The sequence below is a fragment of the Polypterus senegalus genome, chromosome 18, assembly GCF_016835505.1.
Source record: "Polypterus senegalus isolate Bchr_013 chromosome 18, ASM1683550v1, whole genome shotgun sequence".
Taxonomy (NCBI): Eukaryota; Metazoa; Chordata; class Cladistia; order Polypteriformes; family Polypteridae; genus Polypterus; species Polypterus senegalus.
The window spans coordinates 46,247,713-46,271,213 of NC_053171.1; the positions used below are offsets into that span (position 1 = coordinate 46,247,713).

Here is a 23,501-nt window from a genome sequence, read left to right on the forward strand (position 1 = left end):
TTTAGCGTCAAGTGGAGAAGTAGTGGCTATGCCTCTAGATGGCAGCACTTGACCAAATGTTAATGCTCGAATACAGGCGACTTCCTGGTGTGAGATGTTTGTGACTTTTAAAAAGTGTTCAAAGTTTATTTCATGTACATTCCTAGGCAGAAAATGACACCCAAAACAGAGGCACAGTGTATGCACAAACTGGCTTACAAAACAGGAGGCATAAAAATACAAAGTGATTTAAAAAATCAGAGCACACAAACAGTGGACTGCTCAGGTAAAATCTTGATGGCCGGTGACACAAATGATTTTGCAGTGAGACATGGGGTCATGGAAAGGCTGAATGGTGTAAAAAATAAAAAACAAATGACTTGGATGTAACCTGTGAGTGAGTGTGTATGATGTATGTTTTACAGAGAAACAGAAACAGATGAATTGGTAATTAGAAAGGTTGAAGGAAAGTGCCATATTTCTGCCATGGTGTTTTCCCTGGCTGGGGTTTGTTTTATGGCTCCTTTTTTCGTGTTTGATTCTTTTCTTTACATTATGTGAGTGCCATGCTGGATGGGAGCCCATTCCCTGCCAGGAAAGTAAGGTGCAATGGAAGGGCAGGGATAGATTGGTGTCCCGACCAGGATGGGTGCGGGTGCCTTGACTGGAAGGACAGAGGGTGTGTGCTCCCCAGTGGCCTGCTTTCCCCCATACAGACAGATCACTATACCCTTCTATCTGACCCGGAGGGCTGTGGTACTGGAAGTGCTTCTGTGTCCGGCATAAAAGAAGCTGAATTTCTTGCATGAGTGGTGAGAGTCAGGAGGAGGTGGATGAGATGTGGAAAGAGATCGAAAACTTTGATGTACAGCCTAAAAGGAGGAAATTGGAACCCTGTGGAAGTAATGTGTCAAATAGACACCTTCCATTTGAACCCAGGACTGTGTTGTGTGGTTGTTTCTGGGGGTTCGGTATGCTGCTGTACCCCCTGGTGGTCACAGTTAATATTGTGAATTATGTTAGAAATGTGATATTCCTTTTGTATTATATAAGTTTGGAGTACTGTTTAGTTTCTTTGAGTATAAGATGCCTTTTGTTTTATGGGTAGTCCCCCAGGAACAGCCCTCCACCCCATAAATCTGCAGGATCTCCCACAGTTCCAGGTGGTCCATTTCTAATGTACATGGGAGTGGTGTGTGTACCTGTGTTTCTTCTGCGCTTTGTGATTTCTGGACTTTCTGAACCTTGCTGCGTTTTTTTTTTTTTTTTGACTTCTCTTTGGATTCTGTATTCTGACTTTGTTCACCTGTGATTGCCTTTGCTGCCAGTTCCTTTATGCCTTTGTACTCTTCAGAGCTTCATAGTGTAACCAAGCGGTTTGTGAAAAGAAAATTTGCATTTCATGAAGCCCCAGTGTTTGCCCTTACAGCCAAATGGGATATGATAGTAAATATTCCCATAGTGGGAAATTGTGGAAATGTTTTTTGGATTATGTACTTTGAGATTCCTAGTTAATGACAGAAAGGTCCTGTGAAACATATTCTCAGTAGCTGCTGTTTATGAAGGCCAAGTAGCTCAGACATTTTTCTAAAACACACATACCCTCCATTCTGTTGAAAAAGCGAGGTCTTTAACTTTAGAACCTGACAAAGATTTGAGAGTACAGGCCATTTAAGCCATCATAACCTGGCTTGCTTATTCTAATTAGTACAAAATTCAGGACAGAAAGCCTGCGCCTTTGAGTCTGGGTTAGGCTGCCTGTGGAGAAGCCAATCCGGTGGGTCAAGACCCAAAATAAGGACAGGCTTGGCCTTTTGTGTAGGTTTTTGGAGGCCTGCTCCTTGTTTGTGCTTCATTTGTGATAGAAATCAAAAACCTCAGGTTCATATAGAACGCTGCATTTTTAATAGAACCAGGCTTTCATTTTAGTCATTTCTGTTATGAAGCCAATGCTTTAATATAATGAAACTAACCCTTGCAAGATTGTAATGCAGGGTAAGGGAAACCAGAAGGGACACAATCCAAAACTCCTAGTCTAAAGCATTTTCCTTTTTATTGTTGGTTTTGAAGTTTTTTCATGTTTTCATGTATTTTCTATTAATATTATGTTTGTTTGTTGTTTAGTATTTACTGTATATATCACTAGCTGTGTAAGCTTGTGCTGTAAAAAGCTGAAGCTCCTAAAACCATGGATTCTGGCACTTCAATCAATCCATCGTATCAGTTGGTTATTAGCGGCTACTCGTCGGTTTCATTTTTGTCAATGTGCTCGCCTCCATTGTCTGTCAGCAGCTAAGTGAGATTTTCTCTCTTCTGAGGTTTCGTTTTGCCGATCTACTTGCCTCGCTTGTGTATTAGCGACTAAGCAAGTTTCTCACTTTTCTCAGTGGTTTTACTTTCTTTGAAATTCATGCTGTAGCCCCACAATTCTGGGTCAGACAGAGAGACACACACACTTCCACGCATAGATGTTTATATATCTATTGTCCCAGATGACTGGGGACCCTACCCAGCCGGGATGCCCGGACGGTCCCCGAGATGGACGATACCTCCCCTGGGCCACGAGAAGGCAGCCGCCTGGGTCTGCTTGGGGGCCACGGGAACGGAGCTGGGATGCTCACCCCTACGGAAGGACATGGCCTCCGCCAGGAGGCGCCCTGACGGTTATGAAATCCTGGAAGTGCTGCCGGAAGAAATCCCAGGGGCACCCGGAGTGCTTCTAGGTGCTCTACTGACACTTCCGCCACACCAGGAAGTGTCATCAGGTGGAGCACCTGGAGCTCATCCGGGTCATTCTAAAAGGGGCCACCTCCCTCCAGTAGACGAGCTAGAGTCAGGAGTGGGAGCGGGACGAAGCTCCTGTGGAGAGAGGGAAGGCGGTCCACGGACAGAAAGAGAGAAGCCCGGAGGAAAGGTGATTGGGGCAAGGAGCCCAGTGTGCTGTGCAGGACTGTGTAAATTGGAGAAAATAAACGTGCTTCTTTGTATAAAGATGCCGTGTCTGTCTGATGGTGTTCGGGCATGTCTCACAATATATATATATATATATATATATATATATATATATATATATATATATATATATATATATATATATATATATGATGTTTTCAAGTATAGATTGTGGAGGACTGCCGGCTTCTCATGCCGGTCCTCACCCCAGGCTGCCGGGAGGAGCTCTCCCGACAGCAGGATCTTGCCCCGAGGTCCAGCAGGGACTTATGGACTTTGTAGTATTTATACACAGCCTTGCTGGATACCTTGGGAACCACCAGGAGTCGCTGTGGGGGGGGGCTTATGGGCTCTTTTATGCCTTATGACCCGGGAGTACGTCACGGTCACGTCACGGGACGGGAAGGAACGACGTGCTCCCGGGTTGAAGTGAAGAACTGATTGCCCTGACCTGGAAGGAATAAGGAACTGTGGACTGTTGGGACAGGAACACCTCTGGGTCAGGGGCTATAAAAGGACGAGGGCTCAGTCCAGACACTGAGCTGAGCTGGGAGGAAGGGTGGCTAAGTGTCTGGGAGTTGGAGGATTGGTTAGTGTATTGAGTGATTGTATAATTTATGAGTAGAGTGGAAGGTGCTTGGTGCACTGTGCTTAAAAATAATAAACAGTCTGAGACTTTTACCTGGTGTCTGGCGTGGTACCTGAGGGTTCAAGGGAGCACTAGCGCCCCCTACTGCCACAAGATCGATTAATAGATAGATAGATTGATTATCCCCAGAGGGGAATTTGGCTTTTTACAGAAGACCAATACATAAATGAATACATAAATATATTATGACAAGCTCCAATCCTCTGGACAGACCAGTTTCAAGTCCTTTCCATCTTGTTTTGATTGTCGCTCTGACTCTTCGCTCTCTTAGTTCTTGGACAGACACCTGTTGCAGTAGGGTGAAGCAGGGCTGTTTCGGCGTGTGAGAGTGCAGTGCTCATAGCTGATCACACGAGTATTTAACACCCCCTTCTTTTAGGTTCTCAGCGTCCACGTGTGGCAGATGTAAGGTATCGCTGAGGTCTCGTTTGCACTCCCTGTAACTTCTCCCGAGTTTGCAGTTTGTCCAAAAGGTACTTGAGACGAGCCGGCAATAGGGTTTGAGATGACAGCAGCAGATACTTGTTACGTTTTAAATGCATTTGTTTGATTCCTAGTAGTTACTATCAGTGACAAGGCAGAAACCAGCTCAAATCTAATCTTAGTTCAAACTAATAACAAGTGAAACACGTCCAGAAACCAATACCGTGAGAGTGGCACGCTTCTATTAAAGGCTGCCACCTGCACAGCGCCTGGACGTGTATTTACCTTCCTGTGTTTTATGGTTGGATCCCCAAGAAGTGTGGTCACTACTGCTGGGACCACCCTGAGCTTTTATATTAAGGTGAGGGAGATTTATTGTTGCTAGAAGTGTGTAGTTCTTTGTGTTGATTTTCTGTTTACTTGAATTTATTGCTTCTGTTTTTTGGATTACGTTTGCTATAGTTTGCCTTTTCACTATACCCTTTTTTGCCTCCTTTTGGCTTGCGCCATATTTTTGCCATTTTCTCTTTTAATAAACTTCTTCATTTATAAAGAATTTGTACCAATTTGTCTCTTAAACCAAAACTTTGATAACCTCTCTTGCTTGTGGGTCATTTTGGTGTATTTTGAAATAGTTGGGATGTTTAAAGATGATTTTATAAACTGTATAAGGAAGTGTCTCCATTTTAGGCCTGAGCAGGCCAAGTCCTGCCTGTGGTAGTAGGGGGTGTGCTAGGTGAGGCTACAACTGGGCATGTTGGTGAAGGGCTTGGCCTGCTTTGTTGGTCTTTTAGAAAGCCTTACCTCCTTTTTTGGCTATTGTGTGTGCACCATTCATAACATGGGTATTTAAATAAATCTTTGATGAACATTTGTGGTGGTTACTTAGGGAAAGGATCTTAAGGTGGTCACAACTTCTGTTTTATTTTTTGACTTACAGATTTGTTTTGTTTATTGGGTTTTGTTACAGTTGTATTTTGATTTTCCTGGTTCAGACTTTGCTCACCCTTTTGTTGTTTTCTTTTCTTATCCTAACTGCATTATAAGTCCTTTGGGATGAACAATTCATTTCACTCACAACAGGGAAACACCTCTGGTCTTTTGTTTACTTTAGAATTTGATTTTGGTTTTGTTCTTAAAACTTTGTTGGATTTTCCATTTCATTTTGTGTATTTGACCTTTGCTAATGACTACAATCCTTTTGTTATGCCCATAAAGAAAAGATCTCTTTTGAACCCTGTCACTCTTTATGCAAAATCTTTTTGTTGAACACCACAACTGTTCTGAGTCTTGTTATGTTTAGGTTTTGTATCAATCGCATGTGTCATTTTCAGTTTGTGTTTTTATTGCTTTGATGGCGCCATCATGATGCCACCATTTTGGTGAGGTATATTTTTCATTTCAGCGGCCATCTTTGGTGTGGCATGATTGACTGGTGCTCCAACCTAGTAACGAGTAACATCATCACTATAAGCATGTAAAACTGGCGACACAGCCTGTGGTTATCTTAGTTTCAAGACAAATCATTCCTCCGTGAGCTCAGATTTTCTTTTTTAAGGTTTTGTTTTTGGTAAGTTTGCTTGCTCTTCTCATATTTTTGACTTTGATTCTTTCTTTGGTCCAAAATGACTTTAAAGGCTGATCTAATGAGCTTAACTGATTGCAATATCAATAAATTGAGTAGAAAATACAAAATCTATACTAATAAAAGGCAAAGCCCTCACTCACTGACTGAGTGACTCATTGACTCACTCACTCATCATTAATTCTCCAACTTCCCGTGTAGGTAGAAGACTGAATTTGGCAGGCTCATTCCTTACAGGTTACATACAAAAGTTGAGCAGGTTTCATTTCGAAATTCTACGCGTAATGGTCATAACAGTTGACAACATCCGCCAGCAACAACGTCCACAATGTTAAACTTTCTTATTTATTGCCCCATCTTCACGAAATTTGGTAGGCGGCTTCCCTGCACTAACCGAAACCAATGTACATGCTTATTTTGGTGGTATGACGCCACTGTCGGCCGCCATATTGAACTTTCCAATGGTCTTTGTTGCCCTCACTGACTCACTGACACACTCATCACTAATTCTCCAACTTCCCGTGTAGGTAGAAAGCTGAAATTTAGCAGGCTCATTCCTTACAGCTTACTTACAAAAGTTGGGCAGGTTTCATTTCGAAATTATACGCATAACGGTGATAACGGTTGACAACATCCGCCAGCGACAACGTTCGCCATGTTAAACTTTCTTATTTATGGCCCTATGTTCACGAAATTTGGTAGGCGGCTTCCCTGCGCCAACCGAAACCGATGTACGTACTTATTTCGGTGGTATGATGCCACTGTCGGCCACCATATTGAACTTTCCAACGGTCTTTGTTACCTATGGGCCCATCTTCAAAAAACTTGGTACGCGGGTTCACAACACTAACTGAATCCTACTTATGTACATATATACGTCCATAGCCTGCAGCTCGGTCGCCATGTGAGGCGGCATTGGGTCCCCCATCCCCACGCCTCCCACGTAGTTGGCTGTCTGCCTATTACTGATAACCGCAGCCTTTTTATTTAATCCACGGCTTCTCCGCTATTTTATTGTTCATTTATTATGATTATAGTTCTTGTATAGGTATTTTAGACGTACTTTGCATTGTTCAGGTACCCATTTCCTTTATCATTCCAATCATACCCCCATTAACATGTCTATTGAGGTGATCACCATCGATCAAAGAACTGTCACTTACCGAGTAGTTTCCATGCCCGAAGATGGCGCCTGCCTTTTCCATTCTCTGTGTTACATATTGCACGGCCATATCAGGCTCACTCTTGATATCCGGAGGAACATTGTGTCTTATGTATTGAATGACTGGGACAGGTTCAAGGTGTGGACTGATGACGGTACAGGAGATAATTATACTACACAGGAGCAGTAGAAGAGTGAAATGCTTAAGCCCTTCACCTATGGTTCTGCATGTGAGTTAATGGCTGCCGCTGAATTATTTCGGTTGTTGCTTTCAAGTGTACCAAAATGGCCAAATATTTTACACCTTTGGACAACCACCATTGCCTCTTAAACATCTTAGATTCACAGGTGACGATTTGAGTAGTGGACACTTTGATGTTTATGAATGTTTAAACTTTCAAAAGCTGGATGCGAAGTTATTGATGATAACGGTCGTATGCTTACAATGCTTGACAGATGCCGAATGTCACTTCAATACAACAAGTCCTGCAAATACTAATGTAATTGAAACAAACCATGAAACTCAAACCGATTATGACGGCACCAATCCAAGCTGTGAGATTTGAAACAAGATTGCTTTTCACATGGCTGACTGTACGTTGCATACTCAATAGTAAGCTCAGCGCACAGCTTGGTCATATTACAACCGGAGGGTCGAACTGACAATGTGGCATACAAAGAGATCCTTAACAAATAATTATTGGTATATTTACCCTCAGTTTAAAAAGGTTTACTTTTCTTCTTAATAAAAATTTTAAGGCAGTACTTCACGGCTGCGAAGTGCGGGTATTTTGCTAGTAACATATAAAATAGTTAAACAAAAGAATCTAAGCATCCATAGACTTTGGTTAATGAAAACAGCCACCAAGTTCTATTACAGGTCACCCTCACACTTTGTGGATTTTGCTTGTTTCAACTGTAACTTCTGCCTCCTTCTTCACATTTAAAGAGTGACAAAATGGAAGCAACTTAGTGATTTTGTCATTTTGTTTGGTAGGGAATTTGGTGACATTACCAGCAACACCATTTTATTTTTTGGTGGCTATGACATTACAAATCTTTGCTGCAGTCAATTTGTGTGTGACATGACATATAGAGCACTGTAAATGTGAAGTAAATATGTGTTTATCAAAGAAAAGACTTGCTGGTGCTGAAGATGGCCAGCTTTGTGGACAGTTATGTATATAGTTCAATTTCATTTGATTTATTACTCTGCCTGTCTTTTCACTTTTGAGTCTGTTATGGCCTTTGGCACTGGTTGCAGTGCTTATTGACCCAACCTATGTGACTGTTTTGAATTTTCTTGTATAAGTTTCTCACCACTCCAACACACACATTTTGTGTCTTATATTTTTATACCACAAGCATTAGGAAGTGTTTTCTTGCACAGAGAACCATAGAGACCTGGAATTAGCTTCCAAGTAGTATGGTAGACAGTAGGACTTTAGGGACTTGCAAAACTCAACTTGATTTTGTTTTGGAATAATTAAGTGGATGGGACTGGTGAGCTTTGTTGGGCTAAATGGCCTGTTCTCGTCAAGATTGTTCTAATGTTCTAATTTTGCTTGGTTATCACCAGTGCTACAGGAAGTAGATTCTGATGTCTAGTAATCTTATTAAGCCCCCTTTATTGTAAGAGTGCTCTTAGAACACATCTGAACCGGTCATCTTTCTCCCATTCTCTGCATCTCATTTTTCTCTTTCTGTTCCAGTATTTCATCCTACGGTGATCATTCTGACTATGGGCTGCACGATTTCTTGGCTATACGGTAACTGTAGTACGGATTGCAATCACTCAACACACTATTTGTTGATTCTACCTACAGTGTTTTTTTTGACAACTAGTGGCCTCCTTTCTTTGCTCTAACAGTAATTTAGAATATCAGTTTTGATGAGAACAGGCCATACAGCCCAAAAACGTTTACCAGTCCTATCCACCTCAAATTCCTCCCAAAAATATCAGGTTGAGATTTCAAGATCCATTATGTCCTACTGTCCACCACACTTGTTGGTAATATATTCCATGTGCCCGTGGTTCTGTTGTTTTACTACCAGTTTTTTTTCTACTGACTATATTCCTATGTTGTTTTTGTTCATTTTGAATTATTTTTTCATGTTTTATGTTGTTCTTCGTAGTTTTATTTATAATTTGTTTTTTACATGCTGTCTTGTTAAAATGGCATTCAATCTTTAGATTTTGTGGGTTGGGCCTCAGGAGGTGGGGCCGCGAGACATCACTGCTACTGGGTCCTCCCTCTGGCTTTATGTTTGACTCAGAAAGAGAGATCCAGCAGTAGATCATTGAGTTTGTTCTAGGAGCTTTAAGTATTGTGTCTTCGTTTTTATTTTTAGTAAATATTGGATTTTTTTTTGCTCCGTTTATTGGATTTCTGCCTTGGATTGTGTATTTGGACTCGTTTGCTTTTGATTGTCCTTTTAGGCAAATTCGTTTTGTTCTTTTTCCCTATTTTTTAAGTTTTGGTTCTTATTGGTTTTGTAAATAAATATCTTAATTCACAAATATTATCATTTTGAGTTGTCCACATGCCAGGGGTTTATGGCCATCCACTCCGTTTTAGGACATTTTGGTATATTTCTTGGACATTTATTGTATAGCCAGCTCCTCATTTTTGGGCCTTTGGGGGCCGAAGTCTTCAGGTAGTTATTTTGGACTGGCTGCTTTATTTGGGTACGCTGGTGGGGGTTCTAGCCTGCTTTCTGCAGTGTTTTGGAGGCCACACATACCTCTCAACATGTTTAAATCTCCTAAATACAAGAATTTATTTGTGTGAAGAAAAAGTTCCCAACCTCTGTATGATATTTAGCGTGCATTCCAGCTACAGGTTGCTGTGTTTTTGACTATATGTGTAATACTTACGTTGATAATGGAATGTTGTTTAAATAGCCTACATGCAACACTGATTCTGGTCACAAAATGAGTTTCTCCACACTGTTCTCAATTCCATTTCCAGTCACTGGCTGTCATAATTCTTGGCTGTAAGTGCAATGCCCATTCCAACCAGTAGACATTGTACTACTCACCTCTGACTTCAATGTTTAAATGTTCATTCTGATGACTGGATGCTGTCTTTTTTGAATTTATGTTTAGTACTAATTTCAGCCCCTTGACACTGCTTTTCCTTGATCTAACTGCCGTGCCAATTCTTTTTTCTAATGGAAGTGCCCATTCTGAACACTGGACACAGCATTTCTTAGATTTAATTTCAAAGTTTCTTTTAGGAATATGACTCTGTAATTGTATCTTTTCTTTCTTGTCCCAAAATGCATTATCGGTTCTTGCCTCTAGATGCCTCCTTTGTTCATTATGTTTGCTTTTTTAGATCTACATGTAGTGTTTTTAATTGATTTTCATTGATCTAATTACAGTACCCATCCTAATAGTGGCACAGCCTTTCCTGCTTTTAGATCTAACCTCACAAGAATGGGACTCAGAATCTGTGATGTATGATCTTTGCCTAGTCGCTTGTCCTTCATGGCAATACACATTCTGGCCACTAGATGTCTCCTTTCTTCATCGGACATTCCTCTCACAGTATGTGTTTTTTATTAAGTCAAAATGCAGGGTTGATTCCGCCCACTAAATGTTATATTTCATGGATGTCATTGGAATGCTCATTCTGAATACCGAACACAATGTTTCCTAGATCTAACCTCAAAGATTCATATAGGAACAGAACTCGAAATCTGCATTATGATCTTTGTCTGCTTACTTCATTGCAATACCCATTCTGGCCACTAGATGCCCCTTTTCTTCACAGGGCGTTCTCACTGCATAAGAAGTTTGACAGATTAGAGGAGACCATTCAATCCATCAAGCTTGTTTGTTTTTAAGGTATTTTGAGCATCATCTGTCTCTCCCAGACCATGAAATCAATGTGAGGCAGCAGTGCTATCCATGTTCTACTGTGCTACCGCCTGCCACCTGTGCATGTGTTTTTCAGGTGTAACTGAGAAGCTAACGATCGCCATACTTCGTAAATCTGACTATGGCAGCCACTAGGTGCCACATTTCTTGTCCCTAACTGTGGTGCCCATTCTTAACACTGGATGCTTTCTTTCTTAGGTCTGACTTCAAACTTTAATTTCTAGACTGCGATGCATGATCTTTGAGCCCCTGCTGCCCCTGTTATTGGTTTTCAATTCTTTTGTTACTCCACACTCACCTGGCTGGAGATGCTGAACCCCCTCACAATCACCATGGCAACTAGGCCTTCACAAAGGTTTGTTTTCAACTTGGCAGGTTGTCAGGGTAACTGACCACATTCCTGCCATAGACAGCAAAATAAAACGCAAATAAAGTGCTTATGACGGCACACACGAGAATTGTCTTGTGAACTCCGTTTGCAGGATTGCATGAATTATGAAAGTGACTCGAGGGCCTGGAGCAGACGGGGGCGGAGGCAGGACAGGAATAGCGCTGGGCCGGCTCCCAATTACTCTTGTGTAGCTGTGGGCTTTTTTTTTTTTTGGTTGTCATGGATACACTATCATTTTCTGCAGCCTGCCCTAAGGATTGCATAATTGTTTAGTTATTATTCTTGACTGTTTTCTTCATTTTGCTCAATGTGTGTAATTCCATTTTAGCACAGAAGCCCTGACTTGCCGATCTTTGCTCTCTCATTGTGACTCCAGTCAATATTTGAGGGGATGGGAAATGGAGGACCTTCATAGCAACCCTCATAGTCCATCTTTGCTACATACTGTCCTTCCATTGCCTGTCTGGATTAGTTCTCAGCTCACCTTTTCCACCACTGCCGCAGGGGTTTATTTTTTTCTCTGTTTGGTCAGCTGCGCTTTAGCTGGCTTATCTGATACTCTTATTTTGTGTAGCCACTGTGTAAAGCTGCTTCTTTGAAAATGTCACTGGTCATTATCCTGAAGATTAACAAGTGTAAGCTGGGTTGACAGGTGGTGGCGGAAGCCTGGTGACAGCCTGAGCATTGTTTGCATTGTAAGGCCCTGGTCATACTGGACACTCAGACGACATTTCCTGGACATTTATCCACCTACCCCATCCATTTCTTTTGCCTCTTTTATCACTCTTGATTATTGAGTGGGCAGTAAAGAGCACAAGTCAGCGGTTAAAAACCCTTGCATGCCAGCTCCCATCTACCTGAAGAGATGTCTGTGGTCAGCGAAAGCCATGGTGTGTTGTTTCATTCGACAGAAAGTGAATGGTGTGGCCAGAGGAGCTGTAAGGTTGGCTGTGTTGGTGGAGATATTTTATATCTGTTTATATGCAAGTATCGATTTTCTGACAGTTTACCCGTTCATTTAATTTACACTCTACTTACTGTCAATACCTAATTCATCAATTATGGCAGCATTTGAAGTGCATCAATACCCTGCCTAACTGCCAGAACAAAACCTGAAGGATGAACTTTCAAACCCACAAAAAGAACAGACACATGAGGTACTGCCCAAGGAAAGTGGTGATCACTTGGGGAGAGTGGGCATTAACACCTTTTTGTAGCCAGCAATTCAGGATGAGGTAAAAGCATCAAGATGTTTGAGCAACAGAATCCTCTCTGGAGGGCCTCCTTTCTTTAAGATAACCCTAATTTTATGCGGGTGAACAACAACTTTTAAGTGGTGAGCCACCCGCAGGATGGAGATGAAGTTTACCCACTAGTGCTTGTCCCTAGAAGATCTTTCATACTTCATTAGGGTTAGCTACATGAATCGTGCTGACAAGGTATTCTTTGGTGAAGTGACAACACCAGTGAAGACAGCAGCAAGACATGGGCAGTGGCAGGGAAAGAGCAGTGAAGCAGGTTGCGTGTGACAGGTGCCGACGCAAGGAGCTGTGGCATGTGAGAAACGTCACAAAGAATGCAGCGGGAAAGCCCATCCTGCGGCAGGGCGGAGATCACACCTGTGTCGCTGTGCTAGAGACTGCATTCCAGAAGTTTCCCGCCAGCCTTCTGCCCCTCAGATATACACACGCACGCACGCATAACCGTTTACTGGATGGCACAGTAACCTGAGCCTTCAGGCTTCTCCAGTGGATCACAGCCCGAATTTTTCCTCTTCGTCCTTCTACTTGGAAGCTTCGGGACGATGAATACAAGCTAAACCGGCTTTTCAAGTTTGCAACACAAGGGCTGAGAGGGTAGATGATCTCTTCTCCTTGTTGACTTCGCAGTCCCAGCCATCTGCTGGAACCTTACAGTGTTGGTAGAACTGCACAGGACTGAAATCACAGCAGTCAAAGTATATCTCTCCTCCTGAGGTCTGACGGACGAAGAGACAAACATTGTGCCAGCGTCTGGAGTGTGAGTGACAGGTCTGACAATGAACTTTATTTACGTGTGGCTTTGTCTTTTTGGGATGTTTTGTGTGGTGACGCTGGGCTGGTGGCTGCGCATGAATGTTTGTGCCTCACTAGAGGGCAATGGTTACCCTATGGTGGGTAAGAGCTGGAAGGGGACACTTTGGAGTACAAATTACTTGTGTATGGAGTGAGAAGAGTGAGATCTAAAGGGGCCAGCACCAAGTTGGAATCATTTTAGGAGGCATCTGATGCCACAAGAGTGGAATGGTGGCTCTGAGATAGGGATCTGCACTGGTAATCGGAAGGTTGCCGGTTCAAATACCATAAACGTTGAAAGTGACTCTACTTCGCTGGGCCCTTAACCTGCAATTGCTCAGTCCTGGGTTATGATGTTAATCTGCATTCAGTCCTGCATGTAGGCCTTCCATGGTGGTTGGTGGCAGAATTGGCACTCCAGCCACCATAAAAAACCTCACACTGTTTCATTCCATCTGAACTATTGTGGTGCTGAGGTGTCACCCGTCGCATGGCTGCACTCAGGTCCTAATTTGGAATCCTGAGTTGATTTGTCATGTCGTGGGTGCGGCAATGTGCTGTATCAGCGTGTGCTCCTAACCCTTTTCTCTCTCCTCTTTGATGCCATTAAGGCTCAACAGGATTTGTGGTAAATTTAGAAGGAAAGATGTCATTTTGGAGTACCGTAAATGAAAGGCTTTGGATTGGGTTTATGTGGGCACAAGACAAAGGTGTGTGCATCATGGTGTTCACCTGAATGTTGCTGTATAACTGGACATGAGGGATATTGGTAAGTTCTGCCAAGAGTGTACACAGTTGCACCTTTCTCTTCTGACTCTTGACGAGTGATGAGCAATGTGGAAGGAGACAACTTTTATTCCATATAATGCCTGCTAGTAGTGAACGCAAGCCATGTACAGATCTAAAATACAGCAGCTTACATTTATGTGTACTTGTAGTTTAGTCAAATTAAACAACTTACTGGAGGGCATTTAGTGGGAATTAAACCAACAGCCCTTTGCTTAACAGTCTAGTGATTTGGTTAGCTGGCCATCCTGTGTGCCAGGAAAGGAGCAACTTTGGAACCCACAGTGGCCTCAGGGTAAAGTGGGGACAAGAGCAGGATATTATGACAGTGCCCTCTCTTTGATGGCAGGTCCTTGGCTTTGTTTGTGAATGTGGTGCTGGCTGGGATATCATGTCACGTTACCTTTTTTGGAATAGAAAGTGGTCTTTTGTTAGTAGGTTCAGTGTGCCCAAGTGTAGCAGGTTCATAAGCAATAAGGCGGAGCTCTCCCTACTGGTGGATCTACTGTGAATGCCCTCAATATGCCTTTGTTCACTTTATTATCTGATTAGCCATGTTACCCGGCTTCATAAGAAAATATGATGTCATCAGGTAATCAGGGGTATTGGAAGTATTAGGAAACTAACAAAGTACTTTTTTGTATGCAATATGTAGGTTTAAGGGCTAATGTTACTGTGCATAGTGTGTAAGGTCTAGAACTTTAATCCTCGAGATTGTGTGTTCAAGTCTCATACTCCAACTCTCTGGAAGCCCTGTATGAATCCGTGGAGCCACAGCAACCCAGGGGGGCTGGCCTCTAGTGAATTCAGGGTATGCAGCATCCTGTACACATGTGCTCCCCAGGTCCGTCCAGTATGTCGGCCTCCCAGCCAGGTATATATATACTTGCTCGACAACCACACAATGTGCTATGCACCAGACACTTTGCATCTCTGCTGCTCATGTTGTGAGGAGGAGGGCTGAACACACCCCAAGGAGACGCAGTTCCACCTCTGAAACCTCCTGTTGTACGGTGATACAATGGGAAACAGATAGGTTTTCTTTTACCTCCTCTTTGCTCGATCAGCTTCTGGCTTGCTGCTGCTGCTGCCATGCCTTGTGATCTGCATCTCGTGTGGCGCTTCAAATGTTTAAAAGTCTGTACAACAGCTGTCTTTGTCATCTACTCTTTGGCTTTTATTTCCGGCCCCGGGTGTGGTTAAATCTCTTGGCACAAAGTCTTGTCTCACTGGACGTGAGTTCTTGATATTTTTTAGTTTGTAATTTAAAAACGGAATAAGAATCTGAAAATCTAATAACATCACATTAAAGTTTGATAAATTCTGAAAAGAAAGATACCAAACATATATATGTAGGTTTTAAAATAAGCCTGATTTATAGCATGACAAAAAAAGTGATATAAATCGTCACATAAAATCGTTGCACAAAATCGTTGCACTTTTAGGCGTAGGATTATATATATATATATATAGAACAATCTGTTGAACTTTCTTATTTATGGCCCCATCTTCACGAAATTTGGCAGGCTTATTCCTTACAGCTTACTTACAAAAGTTAAGCAGGTTTCATTTCGAAATTCTACACGTAACGGTCATAATGGTCGATAATGGTCGACAACATCCGCCATGTTGAACTTTCTCATTTATGACCCCATCTTCATGAAATTTGGTAGGCAGCTTCCCTGCGCTAACTGAAACCGATGTACGTACTTATTTCGGTGGTATGCCACTGTCGGCTGTCATATTGAACTTTTCAACGGTCTTTGTTACTTATAGGCCCATCTTCAAGAAATTTGGTACGCAGGTTCCCAACGCTAACTGAATCCTATTTACGTACATATATACGTCCATAGCCTGCAGCTCGGTCACCGTGTGAGGCGGTGTTAGGTCCCCCATCCCAACGCTTCCTACATTGTTGACTGCCAGCCTCTATAAGGCCGTCCGTCACTCCGGTCTCTACATTCCCTTCCTTGCTTCACCACAGGATTCACGTCTCCCTGCTGATAATTACAGCCTTTTTATTTAATCCATGGCTTCTCCGCTGTTTTATTGTTCGTTTATTACGATTATAATTATTGTGTAGGTATTTTAGATTTACTTTACATTGTTCAGGTACCCATTTCCTTTATCGTTCCAACCGTACCCCCATTAACATGTCTATCGAGGTGAAAACCATCGATTAAAGAACTGTCACTTACCGAGTGGTTTCCATGCCCGGCGATGGCACCTATCTTTTCTATTCTGTGTGTTACATATTGCACGGCCATATCAGGCTCACTCTTGATATCTGGAGAAACATTGTGTCTTATGTATTGAATGACTGGGACAGGTTCAAGGTGTGGACTGATGACGGTACAGGAGATAATTATACTACACAGGAGCACTAGAAGAGTGAAATGCTTAAGTCCTTCACCTATGGTTCTGCATGTGAGTTGATGGCTGCCGCTGAATTGTTTAGTTTTCGCTTTCAAGTGTACCGAAATGGCCAAATATTTTACACCTTTGGACAACCATCATTGCCTCTTAAACATCTTAGATTCACAGGTGACAATTTCAGTAGTGGACATTTTGATGTTTATGAATGTTTAAACTCTCAAAAGCTGGATGTGAAGTTATCGATGAAACCGGTTGTATACTTACAACGCTTGACAGATGCCGAATGTCTGTCATAATTGAAACAAACCATGAAACTCAAACCGATTATGCAATCCAATCTGTAAGATTTAAAACAAGATTACTGTTCACATGGCCAACTGTACGTTGCATGCTCAGGAGTAAGCTCAGCGCACAGCTTGGTCATCTCACAATGCAGTATACAAAGAGATCCTTAACAAATAATTATTGGTATATTTTCCCTCAGTTTAAAAATGTTTAATTTTCTTCTTAATAAAAATTTTGCTAGTCAATAATAAACAATAAACACAATCCTCCACTCCCAGCAGCTCCGTTACACACCCTCCCAACTCCGGCTCTGCTTACTGGGTTTCCCATAGTCCTTTAAACACTCTGTCACCCGGAAGTACTCCTTCTCATCTTCCGGGTAAATGCCACATTCTCAGTTCTCAAATAGCCTGGAAGTACTGTGGGCTTCCGTCCTCGTGACTCTGAAGTACTTCCTGGTTGTAGTAATAATATAAATCCTCAAGTTCTTTGTTAACTCCCCCTGGTGGCACCCATGGCCCCCAACAGGGCTGAGGAAATGGACTCCATGTCTCAAGATGCCCTGAGGGAATCCGGGGAACCATTGCTGTCCAGGGGAGCTGCCACCTAGCTCACTATATATATATATATATATATATATATATATATATATATATATATATATATATATATATATATATACACACCAGATCACAATGCCTAAACCTGATTTGGTGTTTATATCTCTTGATGCATTGTGACATAGTGATACAGACAGCATATAAATGTGGATACCCTAATTTTTTTCTGCTTCACTTTTCTACGTTTTAGAAGCAAAGCTCATTTTCTAAATATGTCGAATTAGCATATTTTAGAAGTTTATGAAAATTTTGTTTTCTTGCTGCACCACAGACTGATCACTTCATCTGCCATGTTGTTTTAAAGATCCATCCATCTTCCTAGCCGCTTGTCCAGGGTAGGGTCACAGGGTAGATGTAGCCTATCCAGTAGGGTGCAAAGCTGTAACAAGGCCTGAATTGAGCATCAGTCCATCGCAGGGCAGACCCACACATAATCATGCCTACACACAAGCACTAAGACCAATTTAGCATCGCCAGTGCACCTAACCTGCATGTCTTTAGACTTTTGGTGAAAACTGGAGCGTCTGGAGAAACAGAGAGACACAGGAGGAACGTACAAACTCCATGCGGGGAACAAGCAGGACATGAATACCAGTGTCCTTATACCAATGTTACACAAAAACAATGCTTTTTTACATTCTTAGGTGAAAATCCAAACTGAACAGATATTGGTAGTCAGAGCTGAATGGGAATTCAGCGCCATAGTCAAACATAGCTTGCATCCTATCTTAAAAAAATTGCATACAAGTTGATTTTGTGTGTTTAAACCAAAATCCATTTGGTGTCCTATTTAGGAAAAAAAAATCAGAACCCGGTCAAATCAGAATGGCAGTGCAAACATGGCTTTGGAAGCCTCAGACTGAAAGATGTGATGTTAACATGTGAGTGCAGGCCTTACAAAGCGGGCCCACGTACAGCATCTGGCCATCATGTCGCTAGGACATTCCACAGCACAGACGCAATGCTAAGATGGTTGATCAGCACAATGTGTGAAGTTAAATGGAAAGGGTCATATTGACACGATTCTTGGAAATCCGCTTTTAAATGAATGGCTTTGTGCTTTACATAATACAAAGGGTGCCTTGGCAATGACATATAAAGAGGAATAAAGCCGCTTGTTTCTGCTCTATTTTGTTTCTCTTAATTTTTTGCAGAGCAGTTTTATAGAGGTTCATTTACACATGGGGGGGATTGGGTGGGGTAGAAAGGTCTTTATATGTGCCAAGCATGTTGTCTTAAATATCTTGCAAGCAGGTGCCATCCACAAAATGAAGAGTTAACCTGCTTCAAACAATATCAAATCTGTACTGAACATCCCCCTCAGCGTGCCAGTTTTTGCCTGTCTTGCTTCTGCTCCTGCATAATGAGTGGTGCAGTCATAGACCTCAAGCCCAATTTTCGAAATCCCTGCAATTTAAAAGGCAATGACTGAAAGAACAACAAGGTAGGGCGGCCCCTGCTGGCCAACTTGTGAAAAATCTCCTCATATGGGTTGGGACTCTATAATGACAGCACAAATGTGCCCTCTGACTGATTTATCTAATTACTCTGCACTGGAGGTATAGGGGCACAGAACAAGCGGTGACAAAGCTGACATATTCTGAGTCGTCAGTTCTTTGTAAGCTAAAACTTAAACAGAAACAGGAGTTGGGGGTGGTGATGATGGTCTTTTTTAGGAATGCGTTGTATTGTTGTCATAATTACTTTTGTAATGGCACTTGTTGTGAAACACGCTCTGTAATATAGAGACTGACAGCTTCTTTTGCTTTCTTAAATTTGCAGTTACTCCTGAAGCGATTGGCTTCTTGTCAGCAGTTGGAATTTTCATCATTCTTCTGGCTGTCCTCTTCTTGTTCATCAACAAAAAACTCTGCTTTGAGAAGATTGGGGGCCTGCCATGCCTGGAGCAGCGGAAAAGAAAAAAGCGTTCTAAAGAGAAGTCTGGGGTGCTTCAAGGCCTTGGTAAGTGTCCTGCTTTAAAGTGATGTGTCCATCCTCAAATATAAGAATTAAAGGAAAAGCAAACCCCTGGGGACTTGAGGGTCTGAATGCGGGGTCCATGTCCTTGCCCAAGTGGCCTTCTGTCTAGCCTCAGCTTTTCAGAAGGAGAATGCCAGCCCTTGATTTGAATTTGATGTGTCAGTAGCTACATGCCCAAATGACCAAAATCTTACAAGAGGCTGCTGTGCTAGAAGAAGTGAAATTCGAAGTGAGGTGACGGGGCTTATCTGAGGGTCCTGCCTCAGCCAGGTCTGACTGTACTTTTACTCACCTGATGCTGAGACATCTGCTGTGTTTCGTTTTCAGACAATCAGACTCCAGTGAACACCGGCCAGGGTGAGCAGAACTGAAAAATGTTGGGCTGTCACAAGTGGGAGATGCAGAGTGATGCCATTCAAATGAAGCTTCTTCATTAGAAATGATGCCACCATAATAGTCACCCACCATAAGCATTTATTTACAACACAAGACGATCAATTTAATTTGCAAGGTTCATTTAGTTTGGTACCAAGAAAACTATTAGAAACAAACAAGGCACTTCATTTGAATGGCACACCGAACCAAAGGGTGTTCTCTTGTTTGGTGGGCTGTAGGTTTCTGTGGGATGTCATCTCTGTCTTCACCTTTCATGCATATGCTGTGCTTTAAATAAAAATGTGGCAGTATAAATCACAAAAAAGACAAATGCTCAGTGACATTTTAGGAATACCATAACGTAGATGCTCAACCTTGCATCAGCCAAAGTTATTTTAGTTGCATTTTTTTTAAATGACTCTTTATGCCTATACTACTTTCACCTGTCATTTCATTTTCAGTTTAGTTTTATGAACTTCTGAGCATTTCTGTTTTAGTTTATATTATTGATAATTTTATTTTGGGAGAATCATTTCAGTTCAATTTAAAATGCGGCCATTTGAGGAAATATAAGAAATGCATACTGTGCCTCAAATAACACAGGGATGGCAGAAACACGCAGATGTGCTCATAGCAGACATTTTTCAATGGGCTTCTTTTTCCTCCAGCCGTCCATACAAAAACTTGCCTTCCAGATGTTTTGTCAAACATGTCCCAGTCGCATTGCATTGTCTGTCTGTCCGAGGATCAGGCCTTTTGCTTTAAAACTTCACATCAAATACTCCACATTGCTTCATTAGGTTAGGAGCATGTGCTGATTACAGCGTGTCGCCATACCCACCACACGACAGACCACCCAGTTGGGGATCCAAGGGCAGCGGGTGACACCTCAGCAGCACGCTGAAACAGTGTGAGGTTTTTTATGGTGGCTGGAGTGCCAATCCTGCCACCAATCTCCAAGTGTTCCCTGTAAATTGGAGGACCTGCTTGCAGATTAACGTCACGCTCAGGTTGAGGGCCTTACTCGAGGACCCAATGGAGTGGAATCCCTTCTGGTGTTTATGAGGTTTGAACTGGCAACCTTCTGATTGCCAGCGCAGACCCCTAGCCTTATACGAGCCACCACTCCGCCAATGAAGGGTGCTTCATAATTAATTCCTACAAATGTTTAAATGTCAGTAAATAGCTGGACCACCATACTTTCTCTTTTTTTGTGTTCAGTTGACTGAGGTAACTAGACATGAAGTTAAAGTTTGCTGGCTAACATGCCTGTCATTTTACCTTCCTTTATAAGACGTATTTTCTCACTGTGTCACAGTCCTCAACCTTTTTGGGAGTGCATTTTTAAAAATTTCCATTTTTTTTTAAATCTTATTGATTTTATTAAAATCAAATAACATTCCATACACAACTCAAGTTTTACAAAAAGAAAAAAAAAAGGTTTGAAACAAATCAACCACCACCCCTGAGAAAGAGAGCTAGACCAGCAGTGTAAACTTTATGCTAGTAATGATAAGTGAATAGATAAACTAATAAATGAATGAAGATAAATGGAGTAAAAGAGAGGAGACAACCTGCTTCCTCAATTTATATGCTTACTCTAAAATGTTATTGATTAGATCCTGCCAGGTTTTTAAAAAGTTTTGCACAGATTCTTTAAGTGTGAATTTGATTTTTTCCAGTTTGAAATAGCATATAACTTCAGTTACCCACTGACTTATAGGATAGGAGAGTTAGGATTCTTCCAGTTGAGCAAGATGAGTCTGCGTGCCAATAGTGAAGTAAAGGCAATCACAGTTTGTTTGTCCTTCTCCACTTTAAGCCCATCTGGAAGAACACCAAACACAGCTGTTAATGGGTTCGGAGGGATTGTGATACCAAGGCTGTGTGAAAGGCATTTAAAGATTTTGGTCCAGAATTCCCTTAATTTGGTGCAGGCCCAAAACATGTGACCCAGTGAGGCTGGAGCTTGATTGCAACGTTCGCAGGTTGGATCTTGCCCTGGAAACATTTTGGACAATTTTAAACGAGACAGATACACTTGATATATAATTTTGGGTTGAATAATTCTATGCTTTGGAATTAGAAACCTATTACTTTTCCCTTTTAATTGAGCTCCACAAACACGATTACAGGTAGACACTTGCACTTTCGAAAGTTCCATACGTACTCAGCTAGGACCTTATGCTGCATTTACACTGCCAGTAATAGGAACTGGTGCAGGACTCCAGTGTGACGTCTGTGCTGTTTAAATTTGATGGTTTATTGTAGACATTGAGCTCACATTAATTTGTAGCCCTACAAGTACTGATGCAGGTAAGAGGGACAACCATTTGGTTTTTTTCTTCTTTTGCTCTTCGGTTGTCTACATTTGAGAAATAGAGCTCATTTTCTAAATACATTGTCTCAGTGTAGTAGGTTATGTTATTATATACCACAGCATTTTCTGTTGCCATTTCCACCGCCTCAATTCAGAAATGAATATGGACACCCAAGAGGGGAGAAAAGTGTTGGGACTGAATTGTTAACTGCTTTGGTGAATCCCAATGGCTGAGGCAAATAACATTTTAATATTTGTGCAGTCGTCTCTTCCTACAATTTTCAGTGCTTTTAGTATGTTGCACAAACAATTATGCATTCGAGTCACTGAAAATCTGATCGGGCTGTTTAAACTAAAATCAGAAATGGATGTAATTCAATCCCATATACAAAAGGAGCCTATGTGTGATTTCACAAAAATTAGATTCCATTTTTGGGAGTTTACTCCAAATCCAACCTGCATCAGTTATGTGAAAAAAATCACACCAGAGTGATAGAGTTTACAACCGATTCTTTGCTGTGTGTCCATGTTCAAAAACCTGTTCTTTCTAGTTAACTGACAGTTTTAATGATCTTTAGGCTACATAGCCGCGTAGTGTGGTTAGGTGTGTCCATCCATCCATTTTCCAACCCGCTGAATCCGAACACAGGGGTCTGCTGGAGCCAATCCCAGCCAACACAGGGCACAAGGCAGGAACCAATCCCGGGCAGGGTGCCAACCCACCGCAGGACACACACAAACTAGGGCCAATGTAGAATCGCCAATCGACCTAACCTGCATGTCTTGGGACTGTGGAGGCAACCCACACAGACACAGGGAGAACATGCAAACTCCATACAGGGAGGACCCAGGAAGCGAACCCGGGTCTCCTAACTGCGAGGCAGCAGCGCTACCACTGTGCCACCGTGCCGCATGGTTAGGTGTGCTTTTCAGCATAAGGACTCCTTGAGACAGCAGTCTCCTCCACTTGGATTGAATAGCAGGCTTCACATTGGTCTCCAAGCAAGTCACAGTAACTTGCACTAGTGACTGTAGTACCCCTCAGCGTGTAGTGTTCAACAATAACTTGGGTGCACAGTTATGAGGGCAAGACAAAACCTTTTATTCTACTGGAATCCAGGCACTTCCAGGCAGGTGGCACAAGTGCATTGAGAAAGGTGGAGACTACATTGAGAAATGACATTATTAGTTTTGTTAAGGTTCGTTCCATTTTCTAACTTCTAACTCCCCCTCGTATATGTGTGTGTGTGTGTGTGTGTGTACGGTATATGTATATATATGTATGTTATAGCCGTGCTACCCATCTGAGACGGGTTGAAATCAAACTAATCCACGTAGAGCTCAGCATTAACATTTGCAATGCACTATCTTTTGGAATGTATTTTGTAATGCATGTAGTAATAAAATGCATTACATTTGTCAGTTCAACAGATGGCACATCACAAACATTTGTAGTAATAAAATGCATTTCTACAAATGTTTGTGATATTGCTGGAGTCATCTGTAGGACTGACAAATGCAATACATATGTCTCTGTTATATGCCCTTTGGCATGGGATTCATGAAAGCAGTGTTAATGGTTGTAATGCGCCATCTGTTGAAATGTCAGCTGCAAAGCATTTTATTACTACAAATGTTTGTGATGCATCAACAGCTGGAATGACATAACAACCGGACA

The 23,501-nt window shown here is 42.0% G+C and overlaps 1 protein-coding gene across 1 annotated transcript in view; it reads left to right on the forward strand.

Annotated features, from left to right (window-relative positions):
* Positions 1-20,370, forward strand: part of LOC120518661 (synaptotagmin-14-like) — a 59,499-nt gene extending 39,129 nt beyond the window's left edge. The window contains exons 2-3 of the mRNA XM_039741564.1: positions 18,931-19,110; positions 19,456-20,370. Coding sequence (XP_039597498.1) covers positions 18,931-19,110; positions 19,456-19,499 — 224 coding nt within the window. The 3' untranslated portion in view covers positions 19,500-20,370. The remainder of the gene's footprint in view (positions 1-18,930; positions 19,111-19,455) is intronic.
* The last annotated feature ends 3,131 nt before the right edge of the window (positions 20,371-23,501 follow it).